General features: G+C 34.6%; 1 protein-coding gene across 1 annotated transcript in view; it reads left to right on the forward strand.

Moving 5' to 3' along the window:
* Positions 1-21,010, forward strand: part of TMPRSS15 (transmembrane protease, serine 15) — a 159,488-nt gene that overhangs the window by 119,323 nt on the left and 19,155 nt on the right. Inside the window, 10 exon segments of the mRNA XM_010567628.1 lie at positions 693-801; positions 3,495-3,604; positions 5,561-5,698; positions 7,480-7,629; positions 9,969-10,071; positions 10,556-10,706; positions 11,912-12,053; positions 16,537-16,626; positions 17,927-18,052; positions 18,529-18,678. Of these exon segments, the coding sequence (XP_010565930.1) occupies positions 693-801; positions 3,495-3,604; positions 5,561-5,698; positions 7,480-7,629; positions 9,969-10,071; positions 10,556-10,706; positions 11,912-12,053; positions 16,537-16,626; positions 17,927-18,052; positions 18,529-18,678 (1,269 nt within the window).

Consider the following 21,010-nt stretch of genomic DNA (forward strand, 5'->3'; position numbering starts at 1 on the left):
TTTTTAAACTGAAGAACATGCATAGAAGGGAATAGCAGTACCAAGGAAACAAAACTAATGAAGCTTTTTGAAAAAATATATGATGAGGGATGACATTTACCTCAGATGAATGAATTCACTAGCTGGCAGGAAACTTGGGATATCCACTTATCTCTTTGACTGCTTAGTAATATATAAGGTGAGGAACTAGGAAGCTCATAGAAGTAGAGATAGCAATAGTCAACTGTATCCCTTCTTGCTTTTATTCATACGATACCAAATTGTTTCTGGTAGTGCAAATACAATTTCCTGATTTAAAATAGCTATAGATAAGAACTGTTAAGGCAAGATCCTGTTTCCTTACAAATGTCTAAAATAAAATGAAAGAGAGTTGGATTAGTTGAATCCAACTGTTGGATTTGGATTATTTGGATTGGTTTGCACTAGTTCAGATTAGTTGGATTGTCTCTAATTCAAAAGTGAATTATCTGTACTGCTTTTCTTCTCATATATAGTACTTTGAGATCAAATAGTCATAGGAATCAGAAGTAGGAGTAAGTTGGTAGTGTTTTTTACATTGTCTTCCTATTGTTGCTTACAAAGCATTTCCAAGGTACTCCAAGTAAACCAATATCTAAGGTCACCCTCATTTTGGCTCTGATTCTGTTTTTCAAATGGCATTTTGACAAATGTTCTTCATTATATCTTTACAGGTGCAGTTTGTGATGGGAAATTTATGTTGACTGATTCCTCTGGGTTTTTTTACTCCATGAATTATCCAAAACCATATAATGCAAATATCATTTGCCAATGGATTATACTGTAAGCCATTTTCCAATAATTTCCTACCTAACATTGTTTTGATTATGAGGTGATACTGTTTCTTGCACATCAACCTTATGCCATTTGTTTGTATTCCCAAACACCCCAGGATGGAAAATATGTAATAGCATTTTCTCCTTTGTATTTATGTAACTTTTCTTTAAAAACTTCCATGCCTAACACCCTTCACTATATCAATAATATTCCCACTTAGAAAAATTCTTAGGTATGATTTTGAGAAATCTTGTGTATTATATGCGTGCACAGGAAAAATAATTGCAAGATATTTGTTTCAATGTATTACAGTAGATACTAGTCTTTAGGTAATGGTTTTATATGATATAACTAACAGATGGAATTTTCAAGAATTCCCTTGTCATTTATGGGTACACATTTCATCTGGGAGTTTAGAGCACCTGTGCTCCTAAGTCATTTAGGAGTATGTTTTAAAAGTGCATGAGTATCATTTGACATAATAGCACCAAATGCCTTTTAAGCCCTAGGCACAAGAAGTGAAATTTGTTTAATCAAGGATACATACCTACAGGGAGGGACAGCTATTTGACTTTGACATGCTAGGTCCACTTCATAGACCAGGGAGAAAAAAAGATAGCCACAGTATGTGATAAATCTCATCCTAAAGTACATATCTAAAATAACGTAGAAGATTGTAAGTTGGAAGCTCCTAAAAATCCCTACAATGACTGCCAATTCAGAAGTTACTGCTTTGAAAAGCAGTGATTTTTATTATGGCTTTGTAATAATGGCCATTCTTTGATTCTGAGAAGCATTAATTTGGTAGAAGAGTTTCAAAGGAGATTAAGGAAATGCCTTTAAAATTGGATAAGATTTGGACTTGTCATTCCCAAGGCTCCTTTGAAAGTGCTAGCCTTTGAGTTTGCTCAGGACTTTCGTCTTTACCTTGACACTTTAGGAAAAAGTCATGGTTTTCCTTCTGTTTAGTACATTTGTTCCTTCTCATCTTCAGCAATACTATTCACCAATAATTACTGGCTACAACTGGTTTTAAAATATAGGTGTGTCACAGGAGAAGCACAAGATTGTATCCTTCAGAATATAAGCCTGACTTGTTCCTAAATTCATGGTGTTGCAGAATTTGAGCACAATAAATACTCATGTCTCAAGTGCACTACTTCCTTCTAAGCTGTTAATTTTGCTTCAAACACTGCTATAGCTGCAAGAGGCATTGCATTAGGTAGATATCTATACCAGGTATGTAGCTAACAAAAGGTTAATTTTTGAAATAATCATGAGTAATTGCAGGTAATATAGTACAGGTGTTGCAGATCTGTGTAATTACAGATTGATCAATGACAGAAACAACGATATGGTTTTATTTTCCACTCATCAGCTTTAAAAAAATCTGGCAACACTGACAGTAAAGGCCTGAAAAATTCAATGTGGTACTCAAATTTTATCTCCCTTTTGAACACAACTGTTTCTATGAGGAAAGCTTTAGGGTTTTCCAGTAACCAATGAGAGACATTTTGTCCTATTATTTTTATTATCCCTATAAAAATGTGTTAAAAGTCACAACACATCCAAGATTTGATTTCTCTTCTGACTTTGTCTAGAAAGATTTCCCCATTACCTTTGGGAAAAGCTTTTACATTTTCACTCCATTTAACTCTTCCCCAAATGAAGATGTGGTTTCCTTTCCTTTTAAAAGTAAGAGCAGTATGCTTAATATTTCTCTGAGAGATTAGCTTCCTGAAAGATTACCTTTTAACTACATGTTTTACTCTTTTCGAACCAAGGATTTTTTTTTCCTATGGAGAAATATATAACCCCCCCAAAAAAGCAAATGCAAATATTCAAATATTTATTTCACGCTTCTCTACTAATTGGTACTGATAAGCACCAGCAGATTGCTGTTGAAAAGCTATCTTCATCGGGCCTCTCAATTCCAGAAAACAATAAATAGTGGTATAGGAAGTTAAGCTGATTGTGATAGTAGAGTTTTAGAAATTGGACTACTGTATATGTTTAGTGGAAAGGCAATGGGAGAACTACTCAAATATAGATTACTGAAAGAACATAACTGCAGCAAAGTAAAACCCAGCATGTTTTACACTTTAAAGTGACTTTTGTTCTTAAACGTACTGGGTGATGGTTAGGTTTGATAACATGTTCCCAAACAGTGGGTTTGAGATACTCAAATCTTCATGCAAATCCTGTTTTTATCATACGAGACATTATTTTGGACTTTCAGGAGTCAGATTTTGAAATCTTGTTATTCATATTGATACCATGATACCATTCCTCTGACTTTAGGAATTATACCTGAGCAGTGAGATGTTATCTATTAGTAACATGTATTAAAAGGTAACTGTAAATTAATGAGATGCAGAAAAAAAAAAAAAGAAAAAAACCTGTTCAGCTGAATATCACATTCAGCAGTTTAGAAGATTCAGTTCCTAAAATATACTTAACTCGAGTGAGTAAAGGAGTGCTTGTGCCGTTACAAAAGGTTATGCCCTATTCCTCTGGTAATTTTACAAACTAGAAATTAGCCAAATAGGTCATCTTGATTAATAATCTTGATTAATGTAATTTCACATTGTTTCTGAACTTAACATCATTCAAGCACACAATGAATTTACTACAGTCAGAAAAAGATTACTAAAATATGACTTCCAGTTTTGAAGTTTATTTTTCTCTTGTTATCTTAGAGTGCCTCAAGGGTTATCCATTAAACTGAACTTCACTTCTTTTGATACACAACAATATGTGGACAATTTAAATATTTTTGAAGGCATAGGACAAAACAAGATTTTAAGAGGTAAGGTTATTTTTCAGCTAATATTACTTTTCCATTAATAAAATTTAAGTGGCAAAATAAGTGTTCTGAAGTGAAAAAAATTGCCTGTGTATGTTTAAGTGGAAGAATGCATCTGTGTAAATTTACCTTGTTAGACAATTGATCTTGATAAACATATCTATTCTTACAAAGTGACCACATAAATGCTTCCCTAATATATTAAGAAATATCTAATTTTTTTTAAGATCTTATTTGAACAATCTGGATAACTTGATCAGAGCTATGGTCTTGTGGGGTCTATGTTTCACTGGAAATATGTTGTCAGAAGATCCTGTAACATCACAGAGTAACATAAAATGAAGGCATCTAAACTGAAACTGTTGCGAGAAGTACTGTGATACTCCCTGAAATTTATTACAAGCATGGCATTGCTTTCCTCAGACCTTGAAATAGTGATGATACCTATCTCTGTCTCTATATTCTATTCTGGAAAACTGAGATTTTGTCCATTTTTCACAAGACTCAGCCTATACAGCTGAATTCCATCAAAGGTGTAATACATATACTTGAAGATAAACATCTAGAGATAAATCAGAAAGATATATTATTATTTATCCTTATTTTTGAAAGCAGGGAGAGAATGGGAATGAGAAATAGGAAGAGTCTCATAAAATAAAGAATGGAGAAATTCTACCCTTTCAGTTCTGCTTTGAATTTGACCCCCCTTTGGAATTTCAATTTAGATGTGAGACATTGCTTCAATAATATTGTCTGCAGCAACTGTTAACTTGCATGGTTTTAAGGACTGCTGTGAGGATGACCAGTGATACTACAAAAACATAAAGACAATGTTAAAGACTGTCCTTTCAGTACATTGCCTAAAATTTTTCAGTTTGAGTAGATTTTCAGGTATTAGAAATACCAAATGTAGAGGAAAGACTACAAGACATTTCCAGATTAAGACTCTCCACTTAAGCAAAAGAACCTGAGAAGAAGAAAGGAAAATAATGCACATATAATTAAAAGTGTGAAAGATGATGCCCATTGTCTTTCCTTAACAATTTGGCATGGTTTCAAATATATAGTATTACAAGTAGGTAAATAGCTCCTCCTCAGAAAAGCAAAGTCTCTCTATCTGTGCAAAATTGGGCAAGGACTTCAGAAGAGGAAGAGCAGAGACAAAAACTGTCACAGAACAGTGAAGAATTCTGGATTTTTCATTATCCTGAATATGGTCACTAGTCTAACTCTTGTTGTCGGACATCATATCAGCTTTAGATGGAGAAGCAACTGTTTTACTGTATGATGACTTGTATCAATCCTTTCATTTCACACATATGGAATTTATATGAAAGAATTTCAATTAATTTAGAATTTAAAGTAAAAATTTAGATACATTGTACCATACAATCATGGAACTGCCTAGTTTGGAAGGGACGTTGAAAGATCATCTGTTCCTTTTCATGGAAAGGCAGCCTAGATGAGATTATCTAGCACTCTGTCCAGTCGTTTCTTGGAGCATTGCAATTGTAGTTTCCTTACTCTTTGAATATCTGTAAGTGTATGTGCTAATTAAACTGTAAGAGTAAGTATATATAACAAAAATATGTAATCAATACTGTGATTCTAGAGTTTTACAGTGCATATCTGTAAATTTTGAGAACATTTATAGTACAATAAGCATGGATATGAAGATTATAGTGTTGAATATATGTACTATAAGAGACATTTCTCCACTAGCTGATATCTGTACTGATGGATATGAGAGATGGGATATGCAGAATACTTATATGGCAGCCAAACAGCTAAATGACTTCAGGGTTTTGAAGCTACTGTAGGCAGGATCACAATACAAGAAGGAAAACATTCTTTAAGACTCAAAAAGCTAATCCACTGTATTTTTGTGACAGCACTGTGGATTTTAATGTGCATGGGATTTTTTTCTCTCTGACCATATTATTCTTCATTTGTTCTCAGCTTCTCTGTCAGGGCCTAAACCTGAGACAATTTACATTTTTTCTCATGAGGCTACAGCACAGTTTATATCAGATTATTCTGAAAATCACAATGGCTTTAATGCAACGTACACTACATTTGATGCAAATGAACTAAACAGTAAGTGGTTTTTTTTGTGTGTGTGTTTGTTTGTTACCCCGAAAGTGCGGTGTCCTGGTTTCAGCTGGGACAGAGTTAATTGTCTTCCTAGTAGCTAGTACAGTGCTATGTTTTTTAATTAGGTATGAGAAGAATGTTGATAACACAATGGTGTTTTCAGTTGTTGCTAAGTAATGTTTAGTCTAAAGTTAAGGATTTTTCAGCTTCTCATGCCCAGCCAGAGAGAAAGCTGGAGGGGCACAAGAAGCTGGGAGGGGACACAGCCAGGGCAGCTGACCCAAACTGGCCAACGGGGTATTCCATACCATGTGACGTCAAATCTAGTGTATAAACTGGGGGGAGTGGGGGCGGGGGGATCACCGCTCAGGGACTAACTGGGCATCAATTGGTGGGTGGTGAGCAACTGCACTGTGCATCATTTGTACATTCCAGTCCTTTTATTGTTGTCATTTTATTAGTGTTATCATTATTATTATTAATTTCTTTGTTTCTGTTCTATTAAACCATTCTTATCTCAACCCACAAGTTTTACTTCTTTTCCTAATTTTTCCCCCATCCCACTGGGTGGGAGGGGAGTGAGTGAGCGGCTGTGTGGTGTTTAGTTCCTGGCTGGGGTTAAACCACAACAGTTGGTGAAACTGTATTTTCAGTTTGACAAAATGGAAATGAAAAAGGAAGCAGTATTTTCTGGCCTCAGTCCACTAACTAGATCCACTTTGAGAAACTTTATACTATTTTAAAGATTAAATCATTGATTTCAGTGAGACTGTCCACAGGTTTACAGGCTCGTATCTAGCAGTAGGGTGATGCCTTACAAAGTTAATCTGTTTAAATAAGAGTAAAACTCTAGCCGCATCTCCATCAGATTCCTCTCAGAAGTTTGTTCACTAATGAACACTGTTGAATCACTGACACTAATCATTATTCTCATTGCCACAAGTACTAGTCCCAAATGGTAAAACTAACATTCAGGAAAATATCTGCTCAGTAAATAGGCATTGGAAGAAGTCCAGATGCAGTAAATCTACGGTGACAACAAAATGCAGCAATATGACTCATGCATTGCTGTTCTTTAGTAGTTGGGAAAAAAATTTAGTTGCAGATTGGACAAGTGAAGGCTTCTTCCGCTGCTAAATTTTAAGCAGGGTGTGAATAGGGGATGTGACTGGGAAGGGACATGCTGCAGGAGGCATCCAGAGTGCCAACAAACCCTTGTCATGTGGAAGCCCTTGCTGAGAGCTAACCTGCACTTCAAGGCACCATGAAAAGACACTGAGCAAAATACCATGGGGAGAAAAGTGATGAGGATGTTGCAGCAAATGTATGTGAGCAAAGAAGGACAAGGAAAAGGGCATCCCTGGTGCATGGAGCACAGCACTTATCTTCTGAGCATTCAGCTCTGGTAGTGAGCCCTTTCAGCTGGAGCATTCCAGGCCTTGGCAAAGAAAAGACGAAAAGAGCAGGGTTAGCCCTTAGTGTTTGCTATGCAGGGGATCCTCTCTCACTCCCCCACATTACTGGTGAAGGATCAGAAAAGAAGGTTGGTGAATGAGCGCAAGAGCATGTAGGGCCACCTTCAGCTGTAGTGTTTTGTTAACAAGTACAAATAACATGTTTATTTGAGTAATTATGTTGCATTGCATAGAAGAATAAACTGAGTCACTGTGAGCTCCTGTTTTCAAACATACTTAAAAATTTACATCGTCACTCATTCTTATGTAATTCTGAGAAAATACTTAACATCTCTGTCATTTTTATTTACTAGAGGTTCTTATTCACAGATTATGAGAAAGTCAATTGCACTTTTGAAGATGGCTTTTGTTACTGGATACAAGATTTAGATGATGATTCAGACTGGGAGAGACTTCAGGGTCCTACCTTTCCCTTTATGAGTGGTCCTGATTTTGATCATACATTTGGCAACATGTCAGGTAAGATCAAATACAAGTTGCTTGCAGATTAAAGGAAAATCTTGATTTAGCTTATGTTATACCACTGTACAATGGATTCTTCATAGTGGTATTATTGGGATGTAATTTTATTCTGCCATAAAAATGAGACAGGACTACCATATAAAACGTTTTATGCTACTAATTCCCATCTTGTGGAAATATACCAAAACTAAAAGAAGAAATAAAGGAATATATAAAGTGATTAAAGTGTGAGGTACTGAAAAGTTTCAATGCTATTAATATTCCAAAGTGCCTTATCTGCGAAATTAATTTCTATTATGCAACAGTGTTATAGGTCAAATAACTGCACATTTACCTTAAGGAAAAAAAAACAAGTATGGTTATGTTTTAGGGAAATCACTTCAATTTCATCCCCATCTACTGGTGACTTCCTCATGGTTGTCACACAATAATTTTGATTTAACATAAAGTTGACCTGCAGGGTACATGGGGCACCTGTGTCCCCAGTTAGAATCGTACACCAAACACACTAATTTTCAACACATGTGCAAAACACACAAACACTCCAGCAACTGCCATAGCACAACAACTTAATTGGAAGAGTGATCATATCAAATGTGGGTTTTAATTAAAGAGACAATACTGATAGAAATCAGATTTTGAATGTGTATCATGAATGCTTATCCCAGAATTAGACTCCAAAGGTTTTTTTCTGCTTCAACAGGAAAACCAATCTTTTTCTCAGCTGATTCACCAGTCCAGCTAAAACTACTTAACATAACTTGGATTTTGCAATGGTTATATGTATTCTGCGCAAGACTTATACAGAACTTATTCAGTGACAAATGACTGGAAAAATCGCAAATTATTCTAGAAGAAGTTACTTCCAGGATAAGAAAAATATTATTCAGCATGTTATTGGATAGAAATTATTCACCTCTTTCTGAGTAAATGAACATTTTCTAAGCAATCTTCAGAACACTGTTTTATCTTCCCACTTGACTCCTAGAATACAAATCAGATGAAAGAACATAATATTTGTTACTTGACAATGATTTTTATCTCTCTTGAAAATGCTAATTTATTTTAGGTGCTCTCTGTTTCACTGTGCTAGATCTAAGCTGACATCTGTAATGTTGCTATATGTAATGTTGCTATTATATTGAATATTCAAAATTTCTACAACCTGCATGTGAAGCAAAAATGTGAGCTGCACCATTAATATCTGGCTATTACATACATTCAGTGAGACAGTGTATATTTGTTTTGCTGCTCTTGAAAAGAAAAAGACTTAATACGTACTCAACAATTCATTCTGAATGCTCAGAGAACTGATGAAACAGACAGAGAACTGTCACTTTGACTATACAAAGTCCTTTTCTGAAAAAGAATGCTATGCTTATTTTCTTAAAGTTAGACACCATGTACATTTTAATGCATGCTTCCTAAGTCAACACTGGAAATGAAAGGCCTGATTCAGATTTCAGACTAATTTTCAGGTACTTTAACCTCCTACATGAAAAAGCTAGCTTATCTAGAAGTATAAATCACAGAATATAGTATATATAATTTAAATTATGTAATTATATTTATTTGTAGATTCTATGAATATAATATTTGCATATATATGTATTAGATAGATAGAATAAAATCTAGGATTACTGCCATGATTTCAATAAAGCAAGAATTTTATTGTAGGACTTTTAACTCTGCCTGATTTTGCTTTTCTTGTGACAAATCACAATGCTTCTGTAGCCTGGCCTCACATTATATTTCTATATGGCAGCAAGAAGTCAAAATTCCCAGCTACAAGGAATTAACTCAGAAAGAGCTAAAAACCTAATTTCCCCAAATAATGTATTTTTCTTGTTTATAATGCTTCACCTTACTGTAACATATTCATGTAGTCATTCTCTCACCCCCCTCAACATACAACCCATATTTCCCATTATTATGTGGATAAAAATTATAAGAATGTCAGGAAATTGTTCTGCAAAATCACAAACAATGTCAAACAGGAAGACATTTTTATAAACTAAGTAGAAATCCCTCAGGTGAATCACTGCCTTCACTAAATAAAAGGCAAATCTCCCACTGACTTCAAAAGGACTAGTTTCCCATTTCATGTCTAGTTCTGAGGAGTGTCTGACAAGCTTAAAAGCTGATTTTAATATGTCATTGACTGATGAATATAACTTGGAGTAATAATTCACCTTTGTTGTGTCAGGAATCTTCCAAGTCATGCAACACTATCTGTGCTTTATATTATTGATACTATTCTTAATGTAAAAGCTCTCATTTAAAAAAAAAAAAATCAGTAATTCTGTACTGACTAAAGTGTGCTCATTATCTTGCAGGATTTTATATTTCAACACCCACAGGACTTGGATTCAGAGAAGAGAGAGTCCGGATTCTGAGTTTGCCTCTGGTCTCTTCAGATTCAACTTGTCTAAGCTTTTGGTATTCTTACATAATTTCTAAACATATACTTTGTTTAAGAATAAAACCAAATAGCTTTGTTTCATATATAATATTAATCAAAGTCAGTGTGCCAGCAATACAAGCCTGCTTCTGTTCTGTTTTCCATGATCAGTCTCAACTCTAGGCCTGAAATTTTGACTCCCTTATAGTTTTGATTCTTGCAGTTGGCTTTAATGTATTTTCTTTTTCACCCTGCATCCAATATTCATTTCTATACAGAAATGATATTAAGAATCTCTGAAATGTTTTTTGTCATGAAGCTTAACTAGGCCTTTGCAGAAAATATAGCAAAATACCAAGGAAAACTTCCAGGTGTAATCTAAACATACAATTCATTTTATTTTCATGCTCACTGTGCATTAGTCCTAATTCCATAAAACTGTTTATAAAATAAAAAGCTTTATATTTTTTCATGAAATTTCACTTTGTTCTAATAATACCAAAATTACTCTTCCCCCTCTAGGTATTTCATGTACAGTACTAATGTTTACCGTTTAAGAGTTAGCATAAGGAATGAGCGTGGTTTGGAAAAGATCGTTTTCCAGAAAGAAGGAAACTATGGAAACAACTGGAATTATGGACAAGTAACTTTAAACGAAACATCTGATTTTAAGGTTTCTAAAAGAGCTAGTTCTTTTTAAAATTTATTTTAGTTAAACTGATATCATAGTTTTCTGCCAAATGAAAGCAATGATCCACAGCTCCAAAGATAATATCGAGTACTATTTACTAATGCATGCCATCAAATAAATGTTAGCATGCAGAAGACTGGACTCACCATTTGAATTGTCATTCCTCCTGCTTCCCTACTCTGGAATATAAAGTATTATTATTGTAGTAAACAGAAAACCTTAACATTGTTATGGGACAATCAACTTTATCACAAAAGAGAGCTTTCCACGAAAGAAGGTCGTTCAAAGCCTATCAAAATCTGATATGGAGTTTAAAATCTTGACAGTGAGTGTGATATGAAGCACTTAGTCATGAAAATATTTAAATTAAATAGCTTCAGATTCTGAAGCAGTATTTTCACTAATTACAGAATAATTCACTGAAAGCGTGTTTCAGAGGGAAAAATGTATTTGGCATCACACGGTTCACAACCAACGTGACTTACCTGTAAACAAAAGGAGGAAACTTATGCTAGGCAATTCTTTCAGCAACTCTCTATTGAAAACAACTTCTTTTTATAGGTATTTGGGATGGCTTGTCCTGCTACAGTGGTTTTCATTGATGCAAAAGGACTGCCAGAAAAATGTGTTTACCGTCTGAGGAAGTAAATGCATCTGTGACCTATCTGCATCAGATTTCCAGCAGATATGTGTTTTATGATCTCAAGAAGAGTGCTATACCTAGCAGTATTTCACCAGCACAAATTCCTTGGTAGCAGGATTACTTTAAATATGTGGATATTAAAGCACAATAACAAACAAATGAGATTAATTTCAATTTTTCATGGGGATATGCCATTAGATCAGGAAAAGTTTGGATTGATGAGATGAGTGATACAGAATTGGTGTTTCAAAAATTATGTGCTTTTATATGTAAAAAGTGAATTTATTGAATAATTTCGAATAATGTTCATCACTTATACGAAGAAGTTCCTGCATCCTTAGAATGATTCACTCAGTTTGCATAGTGCCATTTTGCTTTGTGAGGAATCCTGTCTCATCCCTGATGCCCTCCTCTAAGTGTAGCACCAGTGTAGATTACAGTGGAAATAAGAGCACTCAAGAAAGAAAACAGAATAGTTCAGCATAGAAAGTTGAAAAATGTTTCATTAAATTATAAAATCCTAACTTTTTTTCATGAACTTCAGGTTATTTTTGATGCCTTTAAAAAGCATGGTCCCAGTGATATTGCCTTGGATGATATTGGCCTGACAAAGGGAAAGTGTAATGGAAATATTTATGTAGAGCCAACTGTGATTCCAACTGCCACTACTGTCCCTTCAGTTCCTAGTAAGTAAACACTAAATTACAGTTGATTGTCATTTCCTATTACTGTATTTGTGTATGAGTGATTCAGAATTTTCAGCCTTCGGTTCTCTAAAAATCTCTCCTCAGCATCATAAAATTATCTTCAGGATGATGTACTAGGGATCAGTTTCCCTGCCCATGACCCATTGATAGCAACAGAACTGGTAAATTCACAGCTTAAGCTATCAGTACAGTATCTTCCAAAATTTGAATAGCAGAGAATAATTAAAGAATTCAGAATTTGTCTCTAAAAGTTTTAATTAGTAAAGTTTCCAGGAAGCCAGTGAAGGGGAAGGAAGAAGAAAAAGAAGGAAGATTATAACCTCTATATTTGAAATTATAAGCAATGTAGCAAGGGAATAAGAGAATAAGCAAAATCACATAATAATATCACTAGAAGTCTCAGTGGTAAAAATTCACCAGGCTCTGAGAACACATGCTCACTGTCAACTCAGATATTTAGGGGGATGAATCTATAATAGTGTCAGAAAGGTTTAAGAATGGAGCAGGATCTATGTGAGTGTCTAATATCCAAAATGGAGGTATTATCTGAAACAAGGCTTACAATGAATAAGTTCTTTCCAATATGCATTTGGCTGTATTGTTATTCCTACTATATCTGATTACATTAAAAAGGAAAAAGAATGCAATATTTGATTTGAAAAATAAATAGGGAAACAGAAAGGACAGAAGAACAGTTAGCAGTTCTTCTGGTTTTAGAGGAAATGAGTGGACCAAACAAAAACAATCAAAGGACCCTTTTCACTCCCTGATCTAACGAGAGGTTTCAATATTTGCATAAATTATAGAATGTATCAAGACCTAAACCTGATTTCTTCAATTTTGCCTTTGCTAACTCTACTGCTTGTGATAAGGCAGGAGTGATGAATAAGTACTTGCTCTAGTAATAATGAATGGGGCTTTTTTCCTGCTTGATGGTGCCTCATCTCATTTCATCTCACTATCTTCTTGGCACCTCTTCTCAATCACAAGTTCAGTGGAAAACTGGAGAAGGGTTCATTTTGTTTGTACGTTTTTGCCGTCTTCTGCAAGTCAAGTAGAAGTTAATGAAGCACGAAACATCACTACCTATAGTGCATATGCACTTCTCCAGACAAGTTGTACAGCTTGATCCAGACCCAACATATTATAGAGCCGTTTAGGGGAAAGCACAGAGATTTAAGTTTCCTCAAAACATTCCAGTTTCACAGAGCTAGTTAGAAGAGTCTCACTGAGAAAAATATGAAAAAATACCTGTAGCCATCATTATAAATCTGGAAAATGTATATAAAATAATGAAGAAAGATTGCATATGATGTTAACCAGGTCCACACACATTCAAAGCAAAAACTGGTACAGATATGAATAGATCTTGTGGAAAAAATCATTAAAAAATCTAATAGGGCTTTGTAATTTATTGTGAAAGAGGCGTGAACCTTTTGGAAAGAAAGAGATTTCTACAAAAGACCTATTCACAGATGGCTTCAAATCATTAAAACAAACAGCGAGTATGTTCCAGCACTGCCTCCTATCAGATTTACTGTCACTTACAAAGCAGAGCTAGTTGCTCTCTTGACAGCATATAGTAAATAAAAATAGTCTAAAAATAAAATAATCAAACCTGTTTGCATGTGTGCAAGCACTGTGCACTAATATTGTCATTCTATCAAAACTATCACCACTAAATCTACTGCATCAGGACAGGTAAGAAAACAAAACCTGAAAATAAGAGCAAAATTCAGTTTGAGAGCTCCATCCTGAGACACAAGGAAGTAAAGTTCAACAAGATGTCTCTCTCAGCAAAATTAAATTTTAATAACACTAGTAATTTCAGTCATGATTTACCAAAGTGAGTTTTGGAATTTGACTGCAGTTTTCATTAAAGTAATACCGTGGAGAGGTGCCAATGTCTGCCATCTCCAGCTTTCTTTCAGGTGCTGTGGGTCAACACACCTCACAAGTTAGCATCAGTCTAATGACAGTGGTAGAACAACCCTGTGGTACATAGTAGCTGAGTGGTGCTGTCAAAACACCAAAGAAATGTCATTTACTCTATAGATCTCTACCCAAAATATGGTGATGAAGTTTTAATATTCAAAAAAAGGAAGTGGCCATATGACATATGACTCCTTATGAAACAGATTAGAGAGGATCCATACTGTCCTTCAATATGATACAAAAGAACAGCCTAAGCTGTCGCTGTGGAAAAACTAACTTTTTTGCATAACTTTGTTGAGGCATGCTGTGTATATGCTATCTGTAACCTGCTGAAAAAAAGTGAATGTTATCAATCATCTTCAGAGAAGTATGAAATTACTTTGATGGATGTGGTGCAAGCTTACTAACACTAATGGTTTCACTACAAATGTCATGTCTATAAACGAGAGATGAAAGAATCTGAGTGGAGCCAATTTCTTTTGCTCAACTTAGAGCTTCAGTAAGAGGCACTGGGATCATTCACGGTGCCAGAAAAGCTCACTGGAAAGTAAAAAAAAAATGGTGGTGGGATAGGGAAGCTGGATTTGCTTTTGTCTTTTGCACAACACTGTCATCTTACACTTTCATCTAAAACAAAGATTGCTTTCATCTTCATATTAATTTATAACCTGTCTTTTAACACAAACAACAGTGTGGAAATTATAGTGTAGATTCCACACTTAAGATATGCATGTCAATATAAATTAAAGTTTTGGCCAAAGCACAGAGGAATTTTTTTATGAATAGGTCATATATAATTTTCTATAGTGTTGAGAAAATCATCTATTATGCTCAATGAAAGGACCAAGATTATTGGTGCTGGTTGTTATTTGGTTCTCTAACAAGTGAGAGCTATACCAATAACTCCATATAAATTTGTGTTTAAAGATCATTGGAAATTTTTAAAACATTTTTTCCAGACATGAGTAAAATCAATTACTCATTTCTCCATGCAAGAGAAAGATCATTACTAATGTGCCTTACACAGTCAACACCAGATCAGATCAGTTTGGCTTTTATTGCCAGGAGTGATTTGGTGAAATAGAAAGTTCTATAAGATGGCTGTAGTGAGAAAGTTCAAATCTTTCTTGGATTTAGTGGAGCTTCCTACCAGTGGGATTCAATGGGCAAACTCAGTAGGACTTGTAGATTTTGCAGTCTCCAGCCAAGTGCCTCAGAGTATGCAATAGTGGCAGACATAATGAAACGCAAAATTTGAGCCGGGAGGTGGGGGGGAGAGTGTTAAAGTTTAGCCAAAGTCTGAAAGTTAAAAAAAAATCCATTTTAATTTGAAGAATAAAACAAAAACAAAACAAAATAAAAAAGGTAGATTTCTTCTGCCTTAACTTCTATTTCCTGAAGTAGGTGGAGGAGTACTGTTTATTTTTGGATAATTGCAAACAACAGTAGTGGGAAAACACCAAAGTTCATTCTGATGGTACAGCTGAAATGAAAACAAATAATATTTCTTAATATGAAGTAATGTTTTGGAATATGAAGCAGACATATTGGATATAAACCACTACTAAACTATATATTGAAAGAGAATATTGAATATATAAAGTACAGTTAGCTATGTCTGTGTGAGTGCATGTATGTGTATATATACATATCTACAATATTTGCTTTTAAATAAATTTTATTCATTTTTAGATATAAGTGCATATACGTGATTATGATAAAGATCTTTCTTACTGGAGCAGTTGTTTCAAGGAAAAAGCAAATGGCTACTTTTACCATTCACAGGGTTTAACTGTAAAAGTTTTTAGGGTCCTGATGAAACCAAAATAACAGTATAAGGGATTTTTTATTATAAATTTTATTTGCTAGATGACAAAATGGGCTTTATACTTGAGTATCTCTGCTAATGTTGCAAGAAGATCAACCAGATAATAAGCGAGACATACAAGCTAAGTGTATAAATAGGTTACACAGGGCGGGGGGGGGGGGGCTTTCCTCTCTTTCTTTGACATTTTCTAGCTTTTATATTAATGTAAATTATACAGTTGACCGTATCACATTCTTTTCTTCATATTTTCTGTGCAGACCAATAATCACCAAATGAAGCACAGACTTGTCCTTCCCCTCACTACATGGGGAAGACTTCTCATAGGAGCATCATGAATACGTTGTGCACCTGAGCACTAACACTTCACAAACGGCAATATATGAACTATAGTTGTAGATAACACTAGGGCATCAATTGTATGTGCCACCAGGTCTGACTTAGACACTGTAACTAATAAGAAAAGTGAATTTCTTACACACCTTGTTTCCTCAATGCTCTGTGTCATCACTGGAGTGTTGGTTTCTCACAACTCATTGTTCAAGCTCTATACGAATGGCACTGTAACTGAACCTTTACAGTGATGAATTTAACTTGAATATCCTCTTCATAAAATTACTTTTTCCAAATTATCTTTGTTACAGTGGATTGTAAAAGTAAGACAATAGGTTAATTATGTTTTTGAAATATTTTCTTTTTCAGCTGACTGTGGAGGGCCAGTTGAACTCTGGGAGCCATCCAGTACATTCAGCTCTGAAAACTTTCCAAACAATTACCCTAATCAAGCCTTTTGTAAGTCATTCTTTTCCAAGTCTTCAGGAAAAATTCAGCCATATAAAATTAACGATACTAAATCTGCTTTCCCAAGTCAGATGCTTTCAAGCAAAAAAGATCTAAGCCATATACAGTGGGATCTTTTAACTGAAGTTTATATGGCACTTAGCAGAAGCAAAGGAATCATGTGCCAGTTGATTAAAAAGTGACAAAGATAAGCATAATACCTTGGAATGGGTTCAGACCAGCCAATGCCATCATGCCTATTATGTCAAATATCTTTATGTCAATGCAACAACAGATAAGGTGCTGAAAGTCCCCATTTTACCATTACACCTCAATGTATTTACCAGGTTAATATCATCATCTCTTCTGTTAAATGGTTAACCTTTTCTAGGGGAAAAGAATGTGTGTATGCATTTTGCAGGGGATCCTCTCTTTATCGAATGTTTCTTACACATTAGTGAAAAGACATCATTATTCTACTGATGTTACTTGATTTAGATTAAGCTACAGCTGGTAAAAGTGAAAATGTTTCAACATGGTCCACTATGTGCTGTTGATGGATGAAGCAAGGAAGAGAACTCTGTCATTGCTTCTTAATGAATTTTTAATTATTTATTACTTCACCTTTAACTGGAGAATTGTGTTGGGATGCTAATCACAAGAGTTGTAATTTTGTGCTTCTGTCCCACTTGAGATACGGCTCTCATTTCCAGGTATTAACTTCACAAGCTCCCAAATGAGATTCATACTAGGGAGAAAATACTTTTCATTCTATGAACAGATTAAAAAATGGTTGGGGTTTTTTTTACTTTCTTTATAAGTTTTCCATAGTATCCACAATTACATAGATTAAATTTCATAAAGCATAGGGTAAACAGAAGCAAATACTTCTCTAAAAAGATTTCTAACTTGAAAGACAGGCCTCTGTGACTGATAATAGAAATTATCTTACTGTCAAATAAGACTTAAGTGACAAGACTATTTGTCACATTTTCAGTTACACAAGAATTAGCTTTGCTAATTCAGGGAAACTCACTGTTGTCATGAATGGTAAAAAATGCACATGTGTATTTCTTTGGAGCCTAAATCCAGTTTTCAAAAGTTTTTTAGAGAATGAGAGTCAATTGAATTTGGAATCTTGACAGCATAAAGTGCTTTTAAAGATAAGATATAGACTTCTAAGTCTCTTGGGTGATTCTTAATAGTTTAGAAGAAATTCTTTTTTTTCCCCAGAAACTTTCAACATGAAAAAGACAGTAAATGTAACAACTAAAAATGTGATTTTTTCTGTGTGTGTGTTATTATTTTCTAGGCGTGTGGTACTTAAATGCTGAAAAGGGAAAAAACATTCAACTTCATTTTCAGGTTTTTGATCTGGAAAATATTCATGATGTAGTTGAAGTCAGAGATGGCAGAGGACCAAATTCCTTACTTTTGGGCAAGTAACAGCATTGGATACAAAAATGAATGTAATCAGACAGCTGGAGCAAACTGATGGATATAATATAAAGGAAATTAATTCACTCTAATTTCATTCTACATTTCTTCACATTTTGGGGTCTCAGAAATTAGGAGGAAAGCATGCTTGAGAAAGCATACTGTATGTGACATCACATTTCCTAAATGTTTGCACACGCTCAAATTTCTATGCAATCCAAACGAAATTAACTTCCAATCAATAAGACTGCTCATGTACGTAGACAAACAGAAGCATAATCTCTTAGTCAAACCTTATTTTTCTATACTGATCTGTCAAATTTGGGATTGCGCCTTGATCATTGCAGTCTGACAGCAGTTAGATTTGGGGGAATAACTGTATTCATCTGGTAGCAGTATTTGCTTTTGAACCCAAAGCATTTTGAAACACATAAGAACAAAATAGCTTAAATTTGTTCATGTTCTCCTGGAGAATAGCTGTCTATACAGGACAAGGGCCATTGCCAGATGTCTTCTCTACAACAAACCAGATGACAGTAATCCTCCTTACAGACAAGTCTGCAACAAAGAAAGGATTTCTTGCAAACTTTACTACTGGATACCATCTAGGTAAGCTTATGAACCCTTGTATTTAAGAGGTTATACAACTGGTCAAATACATTTGAGAAAAAGTGGAGAGTGGAAGATGAATCTCAGCCCTTGATCAACAGAAATATGAAAAACTTGAAGAGAAAAAGCCTAGCAGTTACCCATCTGTATTTTATGTTTTCTAGCATGAAAAGTGAAATTTTTGTTGTTTTAGTGTAATTGGACCAATGTCTGTATCATCCGCAACTCTGCGTGATATTATGTGAAAAACTGACTCAGTATTTTGACCAAAAACTATTCAAATGTTAAGAGGGCAAATGCAAACTATTCCCTATACAAGCCCCAGAAAAGAACATCACTTTGTGACTCATTTGAGGGTGTCATTAATGAGTGTTTAAATGCGTTTGTAAAATATTTATTATCAATCACATCCACTAGAAGAGAAAAGTGTATACAGTAACTCTGATTAATGTTTGCAATACGGTCCTTCTTGCATCTTTAAAAATTTGGTCCTTACTGAGTGAAGGATCTGGGAAGAGTTAGTCTTTTAAATATCTGGACAGTGGTGTTTCTGGTCCCAGCCAGTCCCCTTCTAAAAGACTCCTGGGTTTGTTGGGGACTGTAATTAGACTTGTCACTCATACGTAATTCAGCAATCAGCTCTCCAAAAATATGCAATATGGAGCCAAATGCTAAAGTACATGGAACAGCAATATGTTTACCAGGACAAATACTTGATAGAATTAATTAGAGGCTTTGTATTACTTCTGTGAAAGTCTGACAGCAGAAAAAAAGAGAAAGAAAAAGCAGTATATATTCAGAGATGTGTGAAGTACCATTCATTTACATAAACAGAAATTCAACAAGAATCTATGCTCCTTTTCTTACTTCAAATATCATAAAAGGCAAGTGTCTCCCAGCATGTTTAGCTAGCTGCAGCTTTTTTATAGATTAACAGTAATAAAAACATTTATTTTCTTAATCTTTAAAAGAATCTTAGCCATTGATTACCTTCGTAAAATCAACTCCTTTTAGTCCTGTCATCCAAGACTGAGAGGTAGGTTTATATGGACACATCACCATTTTTCTGTTTCTTGTTCTGCCTTCTCTATCACATTTGTTCAGTCCAACACTATGCCTTTTTTTCAGCTGGTTCAGCATCTTTGCTGAGCCAACTTTGCCTGTATTTTGTTGTAAAATAAAAATTAAGCTTAGCAAGGCAGAGTTCTCAAAGTGGCCATTGCCAGTTGTGGTTAAATATATTAAAAAGGTTCCTTTTGCAAAAGAATTATGCTTATTCATTATCTTTGCAGGCAAAGGACAGAGCTAATATCATCAGCATGCAGGCCCAAAGATAAAAGCATTGTCAGTAAATAAATTAATTTTACAAGAAAAGCAGTTTTTTCTTTGTATTTTATTTTTCCATGAAATACTGAGTTTTTGAAAAGGAAGCATAATTTGAAAATAAATACTTTGGGGCAGTATGCAATATAATAAAAAACCTAAGTGAGACCTAAGTTCTATGGAAAATCTGGCATCAGTTATGGCCACTGAATGTGTGAAAATCTGGTTCAGGCCTTTATAAACCATATTCTTTAGCTTTCATACTGTACAACAGGCCATACTGACTGATGATTGAATCATTTCATACGAATATTAAAAATTCAGAAGCAAAAACAATTATCTTAACTTAAATAGGACTTCTAGATAATTAAATGTTTCAGTCAGTAAGTCCAGGAAGGTAAAATAAAGAAAAAAACAATTTTTCAATAGAATTTAAGTTTATGACTGTATATTTCCTGTAAATATATTAAATGGTGCTATTAAAAATACACTTTGGCCATAGAAAGAATTATCACTTTATATTTACTCTCTATCTGATCTGCTTTTGTTACATAACTGATACTGGAGTAGCTTAATCCTACTTTTGTAAATGCTTTCCTCATTCATTTCTGTTACTTTTGTCTCTGCTACCTTTCCTCCCAGACAGGTTTCAAAAGGAGACTCTTGGCTTTCAGTGCCTTTTTACTTGTATGTTTGACTTGACATTAAGGTCTCTAAACTTTTGTGAAAGTGCTGAACATCTGAAACTTGAAATCATTAGTCACTTTTGACAGCGAAGAACACCAGTAACTGAGCAATGCTAACTATAGCAGAAACTGCAAGGTATAATTCCATAGATTTTATTTTTAATTAGCTCCTATTCTGAAAATAATCTGTATTTTGAAAATGGGATGGAAAGGAGAAAGGAAAGGAGAAAGGAAAGGAGAGGAGAAAGGGGAAAGGACAGGAGAAAGGAGAAAGGAGAAAGGAAAGGAGAAAGGAGAACGGAAAGGAGAAAGGAGAAAGGAACAGGGAGAGGAGAGGAGAG

The sequence above is a fragment of the Haliaeetus leucocephalus genome, unplaced genomic scaffold (assembly GCF_000737465.1).
Source record: "Haliaeetus leucocephalus isolate CR32 unplaced genomic scaffold, Haliaeetus_leucocephalus-4.0 Scaffold228, whole genome shotgun sequence".
NCBI lineage: Eukaryota > Metazoa > Chordata > Aves > Accipitriformes > Accipitridae > Haliaeetus > Haliaeetus leucocephalus.